The sequence below is a fragment of the Oncorhynchus clarkii genome, chromosome 2, assembly GCF_045791955.1.
Source record: "Oncorhynchus clarkii lewisi isolate Uvic-CL-2024 chromosome 2, UVic_Ocla_1.0, whole genome shotgun sequence".
Lineage (NCBI taxonomy): Eukaryota > Metazoa > Chordata > Actinopteri > Salmoniformes > Salmonidae > Oncorhynchus > Oncorhynchus clarkii.
Genome location: NC_092148.1, coordinates 86,722,275 through 86,745,947, shown reverse-complemented (window position 1 = coordinate 86,745,947; position 23,673 = coordinate 86,722,275). Strand labels below are relative to the sequence as shown.

The window sequence follows — 23,673 nt, the reverse complement described above, 5'->3', positions numbered from 1 at the left end:
AGGAACAAACAAACCTGGACCAGATGACTAGACCATCAGGACTTTAATCATCATTGTCTGTCTGTTGCTACAGCTGATACTGATAATTCATATTGACTCTTTCACAATAAATGTAGTGGTTGTGTGGATAGGTGGTATTTCTTAGAGCTAAAGTTGAAACTATCAACAGTACACTTCTGCTAAATAATTAGTTGAGAACAGCTTTTGTTTACCAGTGTGTGTTTGTGAATTAATATGGGTTTCGCATGCACACTGGAGAGTAGAGTTTATGACAGTGTAACTTTGATGAAATCTGTGTGATTAAATCAGAAGAGGCTGTATGAATATCTAGCTATAGTCAGAAAGGGAAAAGATCGATATGTCCACACTAACCAGGGAACTACAACAGACAGTTTTTATGTGTGTGTGTGTGTACCTGTGTGTGTGTGTGTGTGTGTGTGTGCGTGTGTGTGTGTGTGTGTGTGTGTGTGTCTGTGTCTGTGTGTGTGTGTGTGTGTGTGTGTTTCGTGGACGTGTTTCCCCTGATAGTAAGCAGCGAGGAGGGCTTGGAGGCTAGAAACAGAGGTCCGCATCCCAAATTGCACCCTATTCCCTATATAGTGCACTACTTTTGACCACGGCTGCTGGGCCCTGGTCAAAAATAGTACTCATAGGGAATAGGGTAGCACTTGGGAGGCAGCCAAGAGCCCAGGCAGGACAGACTTTACCAGAGACCAGAGGGAGAGCGTGTTGGTTGGTAATATGATCATATCTTTCCAGGACTGTCATACGCCATCGGCAGCCATCTTTGAGTGAGTGAGTGAGTGAGCGAGCGAGCGAGCTGGTTCAGACCAAAATGGGCTAGCCTAGTTATTCAGATAGTTCTAGATTTGTAGCACAATGCTGAGGTCTGTAGCAGTGTAAAGCAAGATGGAGGGAAGGAGAATGAGGAGAGAGGTAGACTCCTATGGTCTTCTCCAGTTGTGGTTCTGCTCAACATGAGCTCTGCCGGTGTGTTGACACAGTTTGTCTCTCAGGTGATTAATGCAACATCACTTCACACGAAGGTCACTCCAGATACCAGAGAAACATAACGTTATATTAGTCGCCTAATGTTGTGCCTGGAAAGAAGGTGTGTGTTTATAGGCCATTCTTTGATTAGAAGACCTGCTAATGGATGGAATGTGGATGCTTCCTCAGATACACCTGTCCTTAGCGATGAGGAGCATGATGTACTGTGGTGCTGTGGGGCTCAGTTGATAAGGGCATGATGTACTGTGGTGCTGTGGGGCTCAGTTGGTTGGAGCATGATGTACTGTGGTGCTGTGGGGCTCAGTTGGTTGGAGCATGATGTACTGTGGTGCTGTGGGGCTCAGTTGGTAAGAGCATGATGTACTGTGGTGCTGTGGGGCTCAGTTGGTAAGAGCATGATGTACTGTGGTGCTGTGGGGCTCAGTTGGTTGGAGCATGATGTACTGTGGTGCTGTGGGGCTCAGTTGGTTGGAGCATGATGTACTGTGGTGCTGTGGGGCTCAGTTGGTAAGAGCATGATGTACTGTGGTGCTGTGGGGCTTTGTTGGTTGGAGCATGATGTACTGTGGTGCTGTGGGGCTCAGTTGGTAAGAGCATGATGTACTGTGGTGCTGTGGGGCTCAGTTGGTAAGAGCATGATGTACTGTGGTGCTGTGGGGCTCAGTTGGTAAGAGCATGATGTACTGTGGTGCTGTGGGGCTCAGTTGGTTGGAGCATGATGTACTGTGGTGCTGTGGGGCTCAGTTGGTTGGAGCATGATGTACTGTGGTGCTGTGGGGCTCAGTTGTTAAGAGCATGATGTACTGTGGTGCTGTGGGGCTCAGTTGGTAAGAGCATGATGTACTGTGGTGCTGTGGGGCTCAGTTGGTAAGAGCATGATGTACTGTGGTGCTGTGGGGCTCAGTTGGTTGGAGCATGATGTACTGTGGTGCTGTGGGGCTCAGTTGGTTGGAGCATGATGTACTGTGGTGCTGTGGGGCTCAGTTGGTTCGAGCATGATGTACTGTGGTGCTGTGGGGCTCAGTTGGTAAGAGCATGATGTACTGTGGTGCTGTGGGGCTCAGTTGGTAAGAGCATGATGTACTGTGGTGCTGTGGGGCTCAGTTGGTTGGAGCATGATGTACTGTGGTGCTGTGGGGCTCAGTTGGTAAGAGCATGATGTACTGTGGTGCTGTGGGGCTCAGTTGGTTGGAGCATGATGTACTGTGGTGCTGTGGGGCTCAGTTGGTTGGAGCATGATGTACTGTGGTGCTGTGGGGCTCAGTTGGTTGAAGCATGATGTACTGTGGTGCTGTGGGGCTCAGTTGTTTGAAGCATGATGTACTGTGGTGCTGTGGGGCTCAGTTGGTTGAAGCATGATGTGCACTGGTGCTGTGGGGCTCAGTTGGTTGGAGCATGATGTACTGTGGTGCTGTGGGGCTCAGTTGGTTGTAGCATGATGTACTGTGGTGCTGTGGGGCTCAGTTGGTTGAAGCATGATGTACTGTGGTGCTGTGGGGCTCAGTTGGTAAGAGCATGATGTACTGTGGTGCTGTGGGGCTCAGTTGGTAAGAGCATGATGTACTGTGGTGCTGTGGGGCTCAGTTGGTTGAAGCATGATGTACTGTGGTGCTGTGGGGCTCAGTTGGTTGGAGCATGATGTGCTGTGGTGCTGTGGGGCTCAGTTGGTTGGAGCATGATGTACTGTGGTGCTGTGGGGCTCAGTTGGTTGGAGCATGATGTACTGTGGTGCTGTGGGGCTCAGTTGGTTGGAGCATGATGTACTGTGGTGCTGTGGGGCTCAGTTGGTTGAAGCATGATGTACTGTGGTGCTGTGGGGCTCAGTTGGTTGAAGCATGATGTACTGTGGTGCTGTGGGGCTCAGTTGGTTGAAGCATGATGTGCTGTGGTGCTGTGGGGCTCAGTTGGTTGGAGCATGATGTACTGTGGTGCTGTGGGGCTCAGTTGGTTGGAGCATGATGTACTGTGGTGCTGTGGGGCTCAGTTGGTTGAAGCATGATGTACTGCGGTGCTGTGGGGCTCAGTTGGTTGAAGCATGATGTACTGTGGTGCTGTGGGGCTCAGTTGGTTGAAGCATGATGTACTGTGGTGCTGTGGGGCTCAGTTGGTAAGAGCATGATGTACTGTGGTGCTGTGGGGCTCAGTTGGTTGAAGCATGATGTACTGTGGTGTTGTGGGGCTCAGTTGGTTGAAGCATGATGTACTGTGGTGCTGTGGGGCTCAGTTGGTTGAAGCATGATGTACTGTGGTGCTGTGGGGCTCAGTTTGTTGGAGCATGATGTACTGTGGTGCTCAGTTGGTTGGAGCATGATGTACTGTGGTGCTGTGGGGCTCAGTTGGTTGGAGCATGATGTACTGTGGTGCTCAGTTGGTTGGAGCATGATGTACTGTGGTGCTGTGGGGCTCAGTTGGTTGGAGCATGATGTACTGTGGGGCTCAGTTGGTTGGAGCATGATGTACTGTGGTGCTGTGGGGCTCAGTTGGTTGAAGCATGACGCTTTATAATGCAAATGTTGTGGGTTTAATTATCAGCAGCGGTTGTAGTCACTTTTGATAAAAGTGTCTGCTATTAGTGGCATACATACATTATCAAGATAAACCATACATTATCAAGATAAACCATACATTACCAATATAAACCATACATTATCAAGATAAACCATACATTATCAAGATAAACCATACATACATTATCAAGATAAACCATTTACTATCAAGATAAACCATTCATACACTATCAAGATAAACCATTCATACACTATCAAGATAAACCATACACTATCAAGATAAACCTACGTTATCAAGATAAACCATTCATACACTATCAAGATAAACCATACACTATCAAGATAAACCATTCATACACTATCAAGATAAACCATACACTATCAAGATAAACCATTCATACACTATCAAGATAAACCATACATTATCAAGATAAACCATACATTATCAAGATAAACCATACATTATCAAGATAAACCATACATTATCAAGATAAACCATACATTATCAAGATAAACTATACATTATCAATATAAACCATACATTATCACGATAAACCATACATACATTATCAAGATAAACCATACATTATCAAGATAAACCATACATACATTATCAAGATAAACCATTCACTATCAAGATAAACCATTCATACACTATCAAGATAAACCATTCATACACTATCAAGATAAACCATACACTATCAAGATAAACCTACATTATCAAGATAAACCATTCATACATTATCAAGATAAACCATTCATACATTATCAAGATAAACCATTCATACATTATCAAGATAAACCATTCATACACTATCAAGATAAACCATACACTATCAAGATAAACCTACATTATCAAGATAGACCATTCATACACTATCAAGATAAACCATACACTATCAAGATAAACCATTCATACACTATCAAGATAAACCTACATTATCAAGATAAACCATACACTATCAAGATAAACCATACACTATCAAGATAAACCATTCATACACTATCAAGATAAACCTATATTATCAAGATAAACCATTCATACACTATCAAGATAAACCATACACTATCAAGATAAATCTACATTATCAAGATAAACCATACATACATTATCAAGATAAACCATACATTATCAAGATAAACCATACATTATCAAGATAAACCATACACTATCAAGATAAACCTACATTATCAAGATAAACCATTCATACACTATCAAGATAAACCATTCATACACTACCAAGATAAACCATACACTATCAAGATAAACCTACATTATCAAGATAAACCATACATCTACTAGCAGAATAAACTATACATACACTGTCAAGATAAACCATACATTATCAAGATAAACCATACACTATCAAGATAAACCATTCATACACTATCAAGATAAACCATACACTATCAAGATAAACGATTCATACACTATCAAGATAAACCATACACTATCAAGATAAACCATACACTATCAAGATAAACCATACCGAAACTATCAATATAAACCATACACTATCAAGATAAACCATACACTATCAAGATAAACCATACACTATCAAGATAAACCATACCGAAACTATCAATATAAACCATACATTATCAAGATAAACCATACACTATCAAGATAAACCATACACTATCAAGATAAACCATACATTATCAAGATAAACCATACATTATCAAGATAAACCATACATTATCAAGATAAACCATACATTATCAAGATAAACCATTCATACACTATCAAGATAAACCATACACTATCAAGATAAACCAATAGTAGCGAGCCTGGTGGGTGTTCTTGTGTTTTCTACTGACTTTTAATGCAAAGATAATAAAGTTTCTACTTTGTACTTTTCCACTTCATCATTTCATTCCAACTTATTCCATGAACAGTTGTGCACCGCAAGCAAAACACTAAAAACTGAAAGCTGTAATTTGAATACAACTGCAAGAGAATTGTGCTGCGTTTACCTTTTTCTGAGAGACTATCTAAATTACAATCTCTGTTTTCAGCATTATACCAAGCACATTCTCTGAGGTATTTCAAACCCACTGTTACTTTTTCCAGTCCAATGAATGGACTGAATGAAGCAATGATTTTCCCTCTGATAGAAAACTGTTCTGTGTGTTCAGTACTGTCTGACTCTTATGATGATGCATAGAGTCAGTGATGTAGAACTGCATCGCTGTGTAGAACCGCGGATTTTACTTAAACACTTGTTTCTCAAAGTGTTTTCTTGACTGATGTCGTCTGTTTATCATATTGTTTTAGTTTATCAAGAATCAGAAAGATGTCTGTAGGTGTGGTGAATAGCTTATTAGTCATATTGAAATGGTCTCCACAACGCTCCGGAGTAAAGTTTTCCCTAGGGACATATCTAGGATCAGCTTCCCCTCCCCCAATCCTAACTTTAACCACTAATGAGGGAAATGCGAAACTGACCCAAGAACAGCGTCTTGAGGCAACTTCACCCTACACCTCAGCACCATAGGAATATTAGTTGGTTATCTATTGTATATCTAGGAACATGACATCATACATTTTCGGTGACTCGGGAAGTGGTCATGGGGTTCCCAGGTGCGACCAGAACATACTTACAAAACCCCCAATTCCCAACAACTCCCAAAAGAACACCCAACTCTCAAAAGAATCCCCAACGATTATCGTCAATTTCCAGCAACTCAGTTTCGAGACCTTACATAGTCTAGGTAGGCAGTCCATTAAAGCACTATATCAATAGCTGTATCTTTACAGTAAGTGTAGTTATAACTGTAATCTCTCCCCTCTCCACATTACAGGTGAATGGGAAGGACCTCTCCAAGGCCAGTCATGACGAGGCAGTGGAGGCGATCCGCTCTGCTAAGGACCCCATTGTGGTGCAGGTGCTCAGGAGGAACCCTGTTAGCCGCGGAGGACATGTTGGCTCCACTCAGGAAGTGCACGTGGTGGACGTTTGCACGCAGACAGACATCACCTTCGAACACATCATGGCCCTGGCCAAGCTCCGAGCCACCACCCCTCCCGTGCCTGACATCTGCCCTTTCCTGCTGTCTGACAGGTAAGATCTGATTTGGGCCCGTATAAAAAAAAGCCGCTCAAAGTAAGAATTCTGATCTAGGATCAGGTCCCACATGTCCATGTGATTGTATTCATTGTGATCTGAAAGGCAAAACTGATCTCTGGTATCTGTCCCTTCCTGTTGTCTGACGAGTAGGCTCTGATCTGAGTTATTCAAACACACACCACTGTCTGGGATGTCAGGGATAGGTTTCCCAAAGCCTTGAAAGCTAAAGTAGTACATTATTTGCCTCTCCAACCCAGAATCAAACCACTCAAAGAACAGCAAAGTACAGTACTCCCTCTCGCTGGATTGTGGAGAGAAATAATGTACTGCTTTAGCTATATGAAGACATTGATTGAATACTTTAGCTATGAAGACCTGAGATTGAGTTGGATTGTTTATGCACACAATACAATACCATTTCAAGGCTTGAAACGTGAATGCAATGCCAAAAAGACCCATCTCTTATGGTGTGTCAAATAAATCAAGGCGTACAACATCTGAGATTCTTGAGGTAGACCCTCATAATTTAGACTGGGGTTTCCTCGAAGACAACAAAAGAAAACGTGTTCATTATTTTCTCTTTCTGTTAGTTTTTTGTTCATATTGTATTCATCTCTAAGGGGAAGCATACTGTGAAGAAGATAACGTCTAGCGTGAGAATATCTGGGTTTCTCCTCCACGGAGTGAAAGATTAGCTGTGCCGGGGGCTTCTCTCTACACAAGGGGTATATTAAGTTGATCATTCATTCCAGCAACATCCCATGGATGATTGTCTTAGATTCTTCAAGTATCCAATATCAGTTAGTTACATTAAATAAATCAAGTATTCAATATCAGTTGGAGTTACATTAAATAAATCAAGTATCCAATATCAGTTAGTTACATTAAATAAATCAAGTATCCAATATCAGTTGGAGTTACATTAAATAAATCAAGTATCCAATATCAGTTAGTTACATTAAATAAATCAAGTATCCAATATCAGTTAGTTACATTAAATAAATCAAGTATCCAATATCAGTTAGTTACATTAAATAAATCAAGTATCCAATATCAGTTAGTTACATTAAATAAATAAAGTATTCAATATCAGTTAGTTACATTAAATAAATCAAGTATCCAATATCAGTTAGTTACATTAAATAAATCAAGTATCCAATACCAGTTAGTTACATTAAATAAATCAAGTATTCAATATCAGTTAGTTACATTAAATAAATCAAGTATTCAATACCAGTTAGTTACATTAAATAAATCAAGTATCCAATATCAGTTAGTTACATTAAATAAATCAAGTATCCAATATCAGTTAGTTACATTAAATAAATAAAATATTGAGTTGGAGTTACATTCAGCACCAAGTCTTGTCATTTCATTCAGAGATCAGATTTGTTTTATACAGTAAGTCTGTTATAATACTGTCACAGAACAAAAAACGACCTGTGTCAAATTGAGACTAACCATGTTAAGCTATGACCAACCTTCACGTATCACCCACACCCAACCCCTTTAATCCTGACCAGGCCCTTTAATCCTGACCAGACCCTTTAAACCTGACCAGGCCCTTTAAACCTGACCAGACCCTTTAAACCTGACCAGACCCTTTAAACCTGACCAGACCCTTTAAACCTGACCAGACCCTTTAAACCTGACCAGGCCCTTTAATCCTGACCAGGCCCTTTAAACCTGACCAGACCCTTTAAACCTGACCAGTCCCTTTAATCCTGACCAGGCCCTTTAAACCTGACCAGACCCTTTAAACCTGACCAGGCCCTTTAATCCTGACCAGGCCCTTTAATCCTGACCAGGCCCTTTAAACCTGACCAAGCCCTTTAAACCTGACCAGACCCTTTAAACCTGACCAGGCCCTTTAATCCTGACCAGACCCTTTAATCCTGACCAGGCCCTTTAAACCTGACCAAGCCCTTTAAACTTGACCAGACCTTAGTAAACCTGACCAGACCCTTTAAACCTGACCAACCTCTTTAATCCTGACCAGACCCTTTAAACCTGACCAGACCTTTTTAAACCTGACCAGACCCTTTAAACCTGGCCAGACCCTTTAAACCTGACCAGACCTTTTTAAACCTGACCAGACCTTTTTAAACCTGACCAGACCCTTTAAACCTGACCAGACCTTTTTAAACCTGACCAGACCCTTTAAACCTGACCAGACCTTTTTAAACTTGACCAGACCCAACCCTTTGTTAGGTCATAATATGAGATCTTTCCACCAGTATATCACCACTACCCACACGGCCTGCTTGTAATAATTGGTGCTGTTTGGCATAGCCATTTGGTTTCATGGGAGGTTTACAAGGTGATTAAAGCGAATGGGATAATTAAAACCTTGAAACAGTGCAACATTCATTCACAGCCCAGTTGCAGCCCCGGGCTGGGCTCTTAAATGTAATCAATTTGATCAATAAAAAGTAAATATACTCCTCTTCATCTGCGATCGGGTGCACAGACCAAGGTTGTGGTATATTTTATAGACACAACAAATGTCTGTTTCCCTCCGTGTTTCAACTTGGCAGTAAAGCTGTGAAATTGTGTTCTATGCACACACACACACACACACACACACACACACACACACACACACACACACAGACACGTAGGCAAAGACACACACTCGGCCAACAATGTTACGATGTGCTGCAATGTTGTGGGAGCGCCAGAGGATATAACATTCTGACATTTACCATCCCAATCTTGTCACCAGAAGATTGTTTTGGGACAGAATAACACGTGGTAGTGTATACTTGCAGATACTATGAATTTCTGATGGGAATAAAGATACATTGCTCAATATGTTCAACAGTTTGCCGGAGTGAATATTGCAAGCCAAGAATAATATGTGTGACATTTGTTTCAACACTTTTTTTTGCTGAAATTGCACCATAAACCATAAACAAAGCTCTGTAAAATTTGCTTTCTGAAGACAATGTGTAAAATTCATGGGACTTTGTCCAAAATCTACTCATGGACACGGATAGTGGGAGATAGAGATTAAGTACGTGTGGAGTAATTTAATTGAACTCTCCTGGTATGCATTGATTAATGAGAGGCAATGCTTTTATCCCCCAGCATGCAGCATCATCCTAGACAGCACTGACACATCCTTTCTTCTTCTCCTCGTAGCTGTCCCAAGCAGGGAAAATACAAAGAGAAGTCTGTCACTTACAGTCAGTGTATGTAAGAGAGAGATTATGTGAAATGTAAACTCCCTCTAAATGTCCTTCTGTCTCTCTCTCTACTTCCCTCTCCTTCTCTCAACTCCCTTTCCCTCTGCCTTTTCTCTCCCTCCCCCATCTCTCCTGACAGTTGTCACTCTCTCCACACTATGGAACAGGAGTTCTATGAGGGGACAGACTACCTCTCCACCCTCCCAGACCAACAGAGGACAGAGGAGTTTGAGTACGAGGTAAGACTTGATTATGCCTCCCTACCGGCAAGGTTGTTAATAACGTTTGACAAACACAAACACACACACAGACACACTATATCTCATAATGGGGCTTTACCAATAAAGATTGTTTAGTTATAATTGACTCCACAGGCCTGTCCCTTCGGGGATGCGGTAACAAATATATTATAGGTCACATTATATCCAAACCACAGACAGCTCAGGATATCCACAGGACCTTTATAAATCAAATTGTATTTGTCACATGCTTCGTAAACAACAGGTTTAAACTAACAGTGAAATTCTTCCCAACATTGTAGAGAGAAAAATTAATAGAAAAAACATACACGAGGAAAAAATAAATACACAATGAGTAACAATAACTTAGCTATGTACTCAGGCACCAGTACCGAGTCCATATGCGTTAATACTAGGTAATTGAGGTAGATATAGGATGTACATATAGGTAAAGTGACTAGGTACAGTTATTGCAAAAAGGGTCAATGCAGATAGTCCGGGTAGTTATTTGGTTAACTATTTAGCAATCTTTTGGCTTGGCTTGGTAGAATCTGTTCAGGGTCCTGTTGGTTCCAGACTTGGTGCATCGTAACGATGCATACCGTGTGGTAGTAGAGTGAACAGTCTATGACTTGGGGACTGTAGTCTTTGACAATTTTTAGGGCCTCCCTCTGACACCGCCTGGTATCTGGATGGCAGGAATCTCGGTGCCAGTGATATAATGGGCCATATGCACTACCCTCTGTAGCGTCTTGCGGTCAGATGCCGAGCAGTTGCCATACCAAGGAGTGATGCAGCCAGTCAACCACTGTAGACCTTTTGAGGATCTGAGGGCCCATGCTAAATATTTTCAGCCTCCTGAGCAAGAAGAGGCTTTGTCGTGCCTTTTTTACGACTTTGTTGGTGTGTCGACCAGGTTAATTCGTTAGTGATTTGGACACAGAGGAACTTGAAGCTCTCCACCCGCTTCTCTACAGCCCTGTTGATGTGGATGGGGGCGTGCTCGGCCCTCCGTTTCCTGTCATCCACGATCAGCTCCTTTGTCTTGCTGATGTTGAGGGATAGGTTGTTGTCCTGGCACCAGAAGGGGAGTAAGCACTCACCCCTGAGGGGCCCCCGTGTTGAGGGTCAGCATGGTGGCCCATCAGGAAGTCTAGGATCCAGTTAAAGAAGGAAGTGTTCAGTTCCAGGGTCCTGAGCTTAGTGATGAGCTTGGAGGGCACTATGGTGTTGAATGCTTAGCTGTAGTTAATGAACAGCATTCTCACATAGGTGTTCATCTAAGGCAGTGTGGAGTGCAATAACGATTGTGTCATGTTGGGGCGGTAGGCAAATTGGAATGGGTCCAGGGTGCCTGGGATGAGTTTGTTAATGTGAGCGATGACCAGCATTTCAAAGTATTTCATGGCAACAGATGTGAGTGCTACAGGGCAATAGTCATTTAGACAAGTTACCTTGGTGTTTTTGTGCACAGGGGCTATGGTGGTCTGCTTGAAACATGTAGGTATTACAGACTGGGTCAGGGAGAGTTTGAAAATGCCAGTGAAGACACTTGCCAGCTGGTCAGAACATGCACTGAGCACTCGTTCTGGTAATCCGTGAATGTCAACCTGTTTAAAGGTCTTACTCACATCGGCTACAGAGAGTGTGATCACACAGTCGTCCGGGAACAGCTGGTTCTCTCATGCATGTTCAGTGTTGCTTGCCGAGAAATGAGCATAGAAGGCATTTCGCTCGTCTGGTAGGCTCGCGTCACTGGGAAGTTCACGGCTGGGTTTCCCTTTGTAATCCATGATAGTTTGCAAGCTCTGTCAAATTCGATGCATAGATTTTAGTATTGTATTGACGCGTTGCCTGTTTAATGGCTCATCGAAGTTTGTAGCGGGATTACTTATAAGCATCTTATTAGTGTCCCGCAGCTCTAGCCTTTAGCCCAGTGTGTCTGTTGCCTGTAATCTATTGCTTCTGGTTGAGATACTGTATGTACGTACGGTCACTGTGTGGACGACGTCGTCGATGCACTTATTAATGAAGTTGGTGACTGATGTAGTAAACTAAAAATGTTATTGGATGAACATATTCCAGTTTGTGGGAAAATGGATTTCCGTTTTTGTATTAAAATCACCACGAGAAGCTCTGGAAGTGTATTTTCTTGTTTGCTTTTGGCGCTATACAGCTAGTTGAGTGTGGTCTTAGTGCCACGAGACTTAATATTGTTAACAAAGAGACACACCCCTCCCCCTTCATCTACCCTGGCTACCGTCCGGTCTAAACGATGCATGAAAAAACCAGCAAGATGTACACTCACCGGACAGTTTATTAGGTACATCCACATAGTACGCCCAACAGCCTGAATTCTTCGGGGCATAGATTCTACAAGTCGGAAATGTTCCACAGGGATGTTGGTCCATGCGATGGCATCACGCAGTTGCTGCAGATTCGACGGCAGTACACCACCGGTACCAGCCTCTACCTTTGACAGCAGGAAGGATGGGTCCATGTGGACTCATGCTGCTTACGCAAAATCCTGACTCTGCCATCAATATGACATAACAGGAACCAGGATTCGTCGGACCAGGCAATGTTTTTCCACTCCTCAATTGTCCAGTGTTGGTGATCGCGTGCCCATTGGAGCCGATTCTTCTTGTTTTTAGCTGATGGGATTGGAACCCGGTGTGGTTGTCTGCTGCAATAGCCCATCTGTGACAAGAATCGGTGGAGACAAAAGTTAAGATCAGCGTTATATATCACAGCCACTGCCAATAGTGATGTTGTTCATGTACTTAATACTATGAGACCTTCATGAGGGAATATTCGTACTCTCTCATTGGTAATAACTCATTTCAAGTGAAGCAACCTCACACCCTTAATAATTAAGTCTGTCTTATTTGACCTGTCTGAGAAGGTGCGTTGTTGAAAAAAAGGTGTCTGTTCTGCAAGTAACAAACAAGTATCAGGTGCTCCTCCCATAAATATAAACTGTGTCCCCAAGTCAAACCATTTCTCTGCTTCCATCTTGATCTTCTACTTGATGTAAATGCAGATTAGACAGGAGGGGAGGATATCCTGGCCTCATGTCGACACTTGGCTGTCTCAGTCCAAAACACTCCTCCTTTCATCATTCTTGACCACAGGGGGCTGCTGAGGGAAGGATGGCTCATAATAATGTCTGGAATGGAGTAAAATGAATGGTATCAAACACATGGGAACCGAGAGGTTGATGTATTCAATACCAGTCCATGAATTTCATTCCGGTCATTAGTATGAGCCCGTCCCCAGTGAAAGTAGCACCGTCCACCTGTGTCCTGGACTAATGTTCTCTTCACATGGTTGAGGACCAGACAAACTGTGCAACCAGCCTGGCTTTACTTTGAGTGATGTATGATGATTACATTTCCCCTCTTTTGTTTCATTTGAATTTGTTTGAATGCCTCGCTCCTTCCAGCCACTGAGCTTGAGTTATTCCACACCGTTCTTCTCTAAAGAGATTTGCTTATCCACTTCGTCGCCTCTGCCTCGGCATTAGAGTCAACGCAAATATAATATATTAAGCCTTTCCTCTTTATGCCTCATTTCTATTATCAAATCCTATTAGGGTGTGTGTTTGCAGCCTGCCTGCTTCTGTTTTTATTACATGCTTGGTAACGTATCGTATATTCCTTCACTTACCGTATGTCAATAGAATGTGTTCTAAGAAGAAGACAGTTTGGTGCTGAATGCCTCTATTTCAGAATGAAGTTTTGTTCATTCATTCATCTCAGCGAGAGGTTTCTGATATGACCTCAGTCTGAGAAATCACAATATGGGGTGTTGGATGGAGACATGTTGGGCTGGGGGGGAATGGGATAGGGTGCTCTTTTTGGTAATAAAAGCAAATAAAAACATAATGAAAATAAATAAAAAAATAAAGCACAATGTGAGCATCCTGTCGTTACATCATAGAAGTCTAAAGTCTAAAATAGGCCAAATGTTTCAATCAGCAAGGACCATTGATGATTTCCTTTCACCTCACTGGCTTCAACAAATGTATGACCATCTGGTTCCTTTAGCCTCAATGCATATGTTTCTATTTCTGTAAACCGCATGCCCAGCAACCCAAGATGAGCGTGACATTACGTCCAGTTATTGGGTCTATAACCGCCCAAAGACTGGACTACACCAACCCTTCTGGATTAGTCTGGGGAACCGGTGATGTAGCCTTGTTATTAGATATTTCATTATGGAGAAGATCATTCCTAGATGACCTGTACCTTAACAGAGACACTCTAGAGAGGAACATTAGATATCTCTTTCTCCCTGAGGAGAGGAGCCCCTTCCCTCTCTTTCTCCCCGAGGAGAGGAGCCCCTTCCCTCTCTTTCTCCCTGAGGAGAGGAGCCCCTTCCCTCTCTTTCTCCCTGAGGAGAGGAGCTCCTTCCCTCTCTTTCTCCCCAAGGAGAGGAGCCCCTTCCCTCTCTTTCTCCCCGAGGAGAGGAGCCCCTTCCCCCTCTTTCTCCCTGAGGAGAGGAGCCCCTTCCCTCTCTTTCTCCCTGAGGAGAGGAGCTCCTTCCCTCTCTTTCTCCCCGAGGAGAGGAGCCCCTTCCCTCTGGCAGCCATCCACAGACACGTTTGTGACTGCTTTTTCAATTACTGGTAATCAAAGGCAGCGAATATTATGACAGCATCCAACACAGCCTGGCTGTGGGCGGCAGCCCCCCACCCCCCACCCCCCAATCACGCCATCATAGTCATTAATTTACTGTCAGTCTGCCGCCACCATCCCCGCTCTGCCTCGCCGCCACACCGCAATCTCCCGGCTGAGAGGCTGAGAGCTCGCCCCGGGAAAATGAAGAGAGAAAAAAAGGGAAGAGAGAAAGGGACCTCCGAGAGGGTGTGTGTGTGTGATGGATCAAGAGAAGGGGCCCGTTGCCTTATCAAGGATTTAGACACCAGTGTGTGTGGGTGTGTGGGGGGTGTGTGTGTGTGAGGGGGGGGGGGGGGGGGGGGGGGATGTGTGTGTGTGTGGATGCATGTTTGTGTGTCTGGAATTGGAAGAGGTTGTCTGTGTGCACACACTGGCGTTTCATCCAACTTGTACTAATCACATCTATCTGTTTTGACTGCTAATTTTGCCACAGGTAATCTCTACTTTTCCACCACATAGTCATTAATTAGGCACTAACTTCAGGTCTTTTCCACTCAAGGAGATGGGGAAGACATTACACTTCACACACTTTCACTCGCCTTCGGGATCATTTGTTAATTTCTGTCGTATATATTTTTAGCGAGATGTCTTCGAGTCATTCCCACAGTTATGGCACGTTCATTGACGTCATCTACATTCACACCACACACTTTCATGGTATCGGTGGCTAAGTTGTGTGCTGAATTTTTTGCTAGATGTCTTCGAGACATTCCCATCTAACATTTACAGATATTTTCAACATTCCTATTGCATGTGTACTCCCGTAATCTACATCGACACCACCTACTGCTTCCTGTCTTTCGTATTGCATCATGAATCCATCAGTAGTCTAGTCTCAGCAGTCACTGTGTCTAATGCTTCTAACGATTTGTATTTGATTTAACCTTTATTTAACTCGGCAAGTCAGTTAAGAACAAATTCTTATTTACAATGACGACCTACCAAAAGGCAAAAGGCGATGACGACAAACAATACCACATTAGTAGTAGTTATAATATCTTTGGTTGGATGATGACAACAATACCCCATTAGTAGTAGTTATAATATCTGGTTGGATGATGACAACAATACCCCATTAGTAGTAGTTATAATATCTCTGGTTGGATGATGACAACAATACCCCATTAGTAGTAGTTATAAGATCTCTGGTTGGATGATGACAACAATACCCCATTAGTAGTAGTTATAATATCTGGTTGGATGACGACAAACAATACCCCATTAGTAGTAGTTATAATATCTCTGGTTGGATGATGACAACAATACCCCGTTAGTAGTAGTTATAGTATCTGGTTGGATGATGACAACAATACCCCATTAGTAGTAGTTATAGTATCTGGTTGGATGATGTTTTTATTTGCCATATTTGAGATCTATTCAGCCGTAAATCCTTTCATCCCATTTTCTTTCATATCCCCTTTCATATCAGTGAGGGGGAAGGTGTTATAGCTCTGAATTCCCTATTTAGTTCTCTATGTTTGAGGGTGTCATAGCTCTGAATTCCCTATATAGTTCTCTATGTTTGAGGGTGTCATAGCTCTGAATTCCCTATATAGTTCTCTATGTTTGAGGGTGTCATAGCTCTGAATTCCCTATATAGTCCTCTATGTTTGAGGGTGTCATAGCTCTGAATTCCCTATATAGTTCTCTATGTTTGAGGGTGTCATAGCTCTCTATTCCCTATATAGTCCTCTATGTTTTACGGTGTCATAGCTCTCTATTCACTATATAGTTCTCTATGTTTGAGGGTGTCATAGCTATCTATTCCCTATATAGTTCTCTATGTTTGAGGGTGTAATAGCTCTCTATTCCCTATATAGTTCTCTATGTTTGAGGGTGTCATAGCTCTCTATTCCCTATATAGTTCTCTATGTTTGAGGGTGTCATAGCTCTGAATTCCCTATATAGTTCTCTATGTTTGAGGGTGTCATAGCTCTCTATTCCCTATATAGTCCTCTATGTTTTACGGTGTCATAGCTCTCTATTCACTATATAGTTCTCTATGTTTGAGGGTGTCATAGCTCTCTATTCCCTATATAGTTCTCTATGTTTGAGGGTGTCATAGCTCTCTATTCCCTATATATTTATCTACGTTTGAGGGTGTAATAGCTCTCTATTCCCTATATATTTATCTACGTTTGAGGGTGCCATTTGGGATACATTCCTAGTTTCAGAGACAGTCGATTTAAAGATCTGAGGTGTTGTCTGGTGGTGTCTTCCAGCCTTTGGTCTGTGATCCCCCTCTTTCCCCTTCCTTCCAAAGCGGGTGATATGTCTGACAGGTGGAACCAGCCAACCCACAGATGTCACGGAGGGAATGAATCTCTCTATTGCCTTTATTTCTTCTCCCCTCCCACCCGCTATCCTCCACCCTGCAGACCCTTCTTATCCACACACACACAAACATATATACACATACACACACACACACAAACAAACATATATACACAAACACATTTACACACATACACACACAAACATATATACACATACACACAAACACATTTACACACATACACACACAAACATATATACAAATACACACAAACACATTTACACACATACACACACACACACACAAACATATATACACATACACACAAACACATATATACACACACACACACACACACACACACACACACACACACACACACAAACATATATACACATACACACACACACAAACATATATACACGCATACACATACACACACACACATACAAACACATATACATATACACACACATACACACGAAAACATTTACAGACATACACTGTCGTGTCTTTGGCTATGCCGGATTAAGTGATATGACATGCTATTCTATAAAATAATTTCTCCGTAATTAATATCAGCTGATTGAGCTAATCATGTAAATGTAATTAACTAGAGAGTCGGGGCACCACAAAATAATATTTATAGTGTCACGTTCTGACCATAGTTCTTGTGTGTTTTCCCTTGTTTTAGTGTTGGTTAGGACGTGAGCTGGGTGGGCATTCTATGTTGTATGTCTAGTTTGTCTATTTCTATGTTTGGCCTGATATGGTTCTCAATCAGAGGCAGGTGTTAGTCATTGTCTCTGATTGGGAACCATATTTAGGTAGCCTGTTTTTGTGTTGGTTTTTGTGGGTGGTTGTTTCCTGTCTTTGTGTTCTCTGCACCAGATAGGACTGTTTCGGTTTTGCCATATTTGTTATTTTGTATTTGTGTTCATGTTTAGTTTTTCTTATTAAAAAAACATGAACTCTAACCACGCTGCATTTTGGTCCTCCTCTCCTTCGACGGAAGAAAGCCGTTACATATAGAGCTGTTATCTTCCGAATAAACTCTTAAAGACCTAGTAATATTTTACATCAATAGCAGTCAATATCAATCGTCATCTTAATTCAGTCTCATCTGAAAGTTGTAAATTCTTGGTTATCTGCAATAACCCTGGCTAACAATTTGAATCAGCAATACAAAATTGGGTTTAATTATTTATTTACTAAATACCTAACTAATCACACAGATTTACACATACACATAATTAAATCATAACTTGATTATAAATGACGTCATAAAGGAAAATGTCCCTAGCGGGCGGAACAGATATGACAGCTTGTTACACAAAGGAAAAGGGATGGGTTTGAGTGAAAGAGTGGGAAGACTGAGGCACACAGGGAGAAGCAGTGCTATCGTAAATACAGTATCTGATGCATTCCAAATTACCGCCCATTTGGAAAAGGAAAAAGCAATAAATATTTACTCTGAGCTGTGCTTCGGTAGGTTGGTGGTAGATGGAAGGCCGTGTTGCCCAACCGAGTCCTTTGAAGAATGTCTCTGGTTGTCAAATGGATACATTGTAGTAACGTTGTTGTGTGCTAGACGGGATACTCTGTCTGTTCCTTCCTAACCCTCGTTTGCAGCTGCTGTTGCTAACTCAACGGCTAGGAGGTATCACTTCTGTAGTGAATAAGAGTTCAAAGTCCATACCATTCGTGGCGAATGGTATGGACTTTGAACTCTTATTCAAGCTCACGCTGATGTTGGCTTCGTTCTGTAGTTATTATCTGAACCATTCTGACAGCGGACCGTCGTCCTACATCCTCGGAACAGGAAGTTATATTGTCGTCAAGGGCTTATATAGGAAGGAGAGAGGAGGGCGTGTTTGAAAGGTTTTCGCAGGGGCGGGCCACTGATTGAGCAGCCCTATCTTATGAAAATCCAAATCTCTCATTTTAGAAGCTAAAATCACATTTCATCCATCACAAATAATTTCATATTCAAACAGTTAAATTGAACAACAATTCCATGTGAATCCGATAACTCTGATGTGTAGACTTTCCACTGTAGAGTTTGTCATCTTATCATTGATGAAAATTTCTCAGATGACAACCGAACTGACATCATATTCTTTAATATGTTCAATTGGTCGGATTACCAGAATATAGTTCATTTCCCCCCACCTTCTGATGTTCCCCGAATCTCTATGTTAACCAAGGGTTTGGTAAATGACCTCAGTAGGGTAGAGAGAGGAAAAAGGGGGGAAGAGGTATTTATGGCTGTCATAAACCTACCCCCCAGGCCAACGTCATGACAACACATACACACACACACACACAAGCACATATACACACACACACAAACACTCAACACCCCTGACGTGTTTTATCATTGGTTCCCCTCAACACCCCTGACGTGTTTTATCATTGGTTCCCCTCAACACCCCTGACGGTTTGGTAAAAACAAGGCTAACTGGGTTATTTGGTATGTTCCTACAGTACTGCTCCATGTTGTCTGTACTGTAGCCTTCCGTATTGCATGGGTGTAATGCGTTTTTAAAAGTGATGGTCGAGATGTCATATCCTTCTATTTTCAATGATCTACAGAGAGTTTAAATGTACGTTACATTAGTGCAAGCTGCAGAACATGATAGTAATCAAAAACAGAAGCCAATTGTGTCTTGTTTCATATGCATGCAGACAGACAGACACAAGGGTACTAATCTTTACTGAAACAGACTTATGGGAAAGTGGAGGGTAGGGTTAGTCTCCATTTGAATTGAAGGCAGTCAATTCAGGAAGTACACTAAAAATGTATACAATAAAAAAATGTAGAGGCATTTATTTTCAATTACTTCTCAATAAACTGAAAACTAGAAGTTATATATTTTAAAAGAATTTTAAATTAATATCACTTCCTGAATAGCCATGAGACCTCAGAAGAGAGGACTACTTCAATGCAGGCACCACAACCCTGAATATATCCACCAATATTAGCATAATTACGTGAGTTTACTTACCAACTAATAGTCTTATATTAGGCTGTATGTAACTGCTCAGTAAAAACACTCGATAGCTTCTGGTAGTGATCAAAGTGGCCACTGATCAGAGAACGTCTTTCATCATGAAACTCTTAACAGTTAAGATGAGCTCTTTCCCAACCAAAGTCAATATGTGTTTTGATAACAAGTAGGTTATGATGTGTGGCTACAGCTTCAATAACTGACTTTTTATACATTGATGGACTTGGCACAACTACAATAACATTTTAATGTGGTCACTTTGGTATCACAATATGCTAATGAATGTAAAGGATTGCATTTATGTAGAGCTTTTCATTAGGTCTCATGGCACTTTATATGGCTACTGCATCTCTCAATGTAAATCTCAATCTGCTTTTGAAATCAAGGTCATCCTTTCAAAAGCAATGTTAATGTAATCTGAAAGTAGCCTAACGTCTCCAGGATATCTGACTTCTCATACTCAAATGTGTGTCCTCTGCATTCACGCAGGTCATTTCCACTGTGTCAACTGGGACACCATACTGGTTAGTGTTATAGTCTGGTTAGTGTTATAGTCTGGTTAGTGTTATAGTCTGGTTAGTGTTATAGTCTGGTTAGTGTTATAGTCTGGTTATAGGCTGGTTAGTGTTATAGTCTGGTTAGTGTTATAGTCTGGTTAGTGTTATAGTCTAGTTAGTGTTATAGTCTGGTTATAGGCTGGTTAGTGTTATAGTCTGGTTAGTGTTATAGTCTGGTTAGTGTTATAGTCTGGTTAGTGTTATAGGCTGGTTAGTGTTATAGTCTGGTTAGTGTTATAGTCTAGTTAGTGTTATAGTCTGGTTAGTGTTATAGTCTAGTTAGTGTTATAGTCTGGTTATAGGCTGGTTAGTGTTATAGTCTGGTTGGTGTTATAGGCTGGTTAGTGTTATAGTCTGGTTGGTGTTATAGTCTAGTTAGTGTTATAGTCTGGTTATAGTCTGGTTAGTGTTATAGTCTGGTTGGTGTTATAGTCTGGTTGGTGTTATAGTCTGGTTGGTGTTATAGTCTGGTTGGTGTTATAGTCTGGTTAGTGTTATAGGCTGGTTAGTGTTATAGTCTGGTTGGTGTTATAGTCTGGTTGGTGTTATAGTCTGGTTAGTGTTATAGTCTGGTTATAGTCTGGTTAGTGTTATAGTCTGGTTAGTGTTATAGTCTGGTTATAGGCTGGTTAGTGTTATAGTCTGGTTAGTGTTATATGTTATAGTCTGGTTAGTGTTATAGTCTGGTTAGTGTTATAGTCTGGTTATAGGCTGGTTAGTGTTATAGTCTGGTTAGTGTTATAGTCTGGTTGGTGTTATAGTCTGGTTAGTGTTATAGTCTGGTTAGTGTTATATGTTATAGTCTGGTTAGTGTTATAGTCTGGTTATAGGCTGGTTAGTGTTATAGTCTGGTTAGTGTTATAGTCTGGTTATAGTCTGGTTGGTGTTATAGTCTGGTTAGTGTTATATGTTATAGTCTGGTTAGTGTTATATGTTATAGTCTGGTTAGTGTTATAGTCTGGTTAGTGTTATAGTCTGGTTATAGTCTGGTTAGTGTTATATGTTATAGTCTGGTTAGTGTTATATGTTATAGTCTGGTTAGTGTTATAGTCTGGTTGGTGTTATAGTCTGGTTAGTGTTATATGTTATAGTCTAGTTAGTGTTATAGTCTGGTTGGTGTTATAGTCTGGTTAGTGTTATATGTTATAGTCTGGTTAGTGTTATATGTTATAGTCTGGTTAGTGTTATAGTCTGGTTAGTGTTATAGTCTGGTTAGTGTTATATGTTATAGTCTGGTTAGTGTTATAGTCTGGTTATAGGCTGGTTAGTGTTATAGTCTGGTTATAGGCTGGTTAGTGTTATAGTCTGGTTATAGGCTGGTTAGTGTTATAGTCTGGTTATAGTCTGGTTAGTGTTATATGTTATAGTCTGGTTAGTGTTATATGTTATAGTCTGGTTAGTGTTATATGTTATAGTCTGGTTGGTGTTATATGTTATAGTCTGGTTAGTGTTATATGTTATAGTCTGGTTGGTGTTATAGTCTGGTTAGTGTTATATGTTATAGTCTGGTTAGTGTTATATGTTATAGTCTGGTTAGTGTTATAGTCTGGTTAGTGTTATAGTCTGGTTATAGGCTGGTTAGTGTTATATGTTATAGTCTGGTTAGTGTTATATGTTATAGTCTGGTTGGTGTTATAGTCTGGTTAGTGTTATAGTCTGGTTAGTGTTATATGTTATAGTCTGGTTAGTGTTATAGTCTGGTTATAGTCTGGTTAGTGTTATAGTCTGGTTGGTGTTATATGTTATAGTCTGGTTAGTGTTATAGTCTGGTTAGTGTTATATGTTATAGTCTGGTTAGTGTTATAGTCTGGTTATAGGCTGGTTAGTGTTATATGTTATAGTCTGGTTAGTGTTATAGTCTGGTTAGTGTTATAGTCTGGTTAGTGTTATATGTTATAGTCTGGTTAGTGTTATAGTCTGGTTAGTGTTATATGTTATAGTCTGGTTAGTGTTATAGTCTGGTTATAGGCTGGTTAGTGTTATATGTTATAGTCTGGTTAGTGTTATAGTCTGGTTAGTGTTATATGTTATAGTCTGGTTGGTGTTATATGTTATAGTCTGGTTAGTGTTATATGTTATAGTCTGGTTAGTGTTATATGTTATAGTCTGGTTGGTGTTATAGTCTGGTTAGTGTTATATGTTATAGTCTGGTTGGTGTTATATGTTATAGTCTGGTTAGTGTTATATGTTATAGTCTGGTTAGTGTTATAGTCTGGTTAGTGTTATAGTCTGGTTAGTGTTATAGTCTGGTTAGTGTTATAGTCTGGTTATAGGCTGGTTAGTGTTATAGTCTAGTTAGTGTTATAGTCTGGTTGGTGTTATAGTCTGGTTAGTGTTATATGTTATAGTCTGGTTAGTGTTATAGTCTGGTTGGTGTTATAGTCTGGTTAGTGTTATATGTTATAGTCTGGTTAGTGTTATAGTCTGGTTATAGGCTGGTTAGTGTTATATGTTATAGTCTGGTTAGTGTTATATGTTATAGTCTGGTTAGTGTTATAGTCTGGTTATAGGCTGGTTAGTGTTATAGTCTGGTTAGTGTTATAGTCTGGTTAGTGTTATAGTCTGGTTAGTGTTATATGTTATAGTCTAGTTAGTGTTATAGTCTGGTTAGTGTTATAGTCTGGTTAGTGTTATATGTTATAGTCTGGTTAGTGTTATATGTTATAGTCTGGTTAGTGTTATAGTCTGGTTGGTGTTATATGTTATAGTCTGGTTAGTGTTATATGTTATAGTCTGGTTAGTGTTATAGTCTGGTTAGTGTTATAGTCTGGTTATAGTCTGGTTAGTGTTATAGTCTGGTTAGTGTTATATGTTATAGTCTGGTTAGTGTTATAGTCTGGTTATAGTCTGGTTAGTGTTATAGTCTGGTTAGTGTTATATGTTATAGTCTGGTTAGTGTTATAGTCTGGTTATAGTCTGGTTAGTGTTATAGTCTGGTTGGTGTTATATGTTATAGTCTGGTTAGTGTTATAGTCTGGTTAGTGTTATATGTTATAGTCTAGTTAGTGTTATAGTCTGGTTAGTGTTATAGGCTGGTTAGTGTTATATGTTATAGTCTGGTTAGTGTTATATGTTATAGTCTGGTTATAGTCTGGTTAGTGTTATAGTCTGGTTAGTGTTATAGTCTGGTTA

General features: G+C 41.0%; 1 protein-coding gene across 1 annotated transcript in view; it reads left to right on the top strand.

Annotated features, from left to right (window-relative positions):
- LOC139383055 (PDZ domain-containing RING finger protein 4-like) overlaps positions 1–23,673 on the top strand; it is a 125,529-nt gene that overhangs the window by 78,390 nt on the left and 23,466 nt on the right. Inside the window, exons 2-3 of the mRNA XM_071127361.1 lie at positions 6,324–6,583; positions 9,917–10,016. Coding sequence (XP_070983462.1) covers positions 6,324–6,583; positions 9,917–10,016 — 360 coding nt within the window. The remainder of the gene's footprint in view (positions 1–6,323; positions 6,584–9,916; positions 10,017–23,673) is intronic.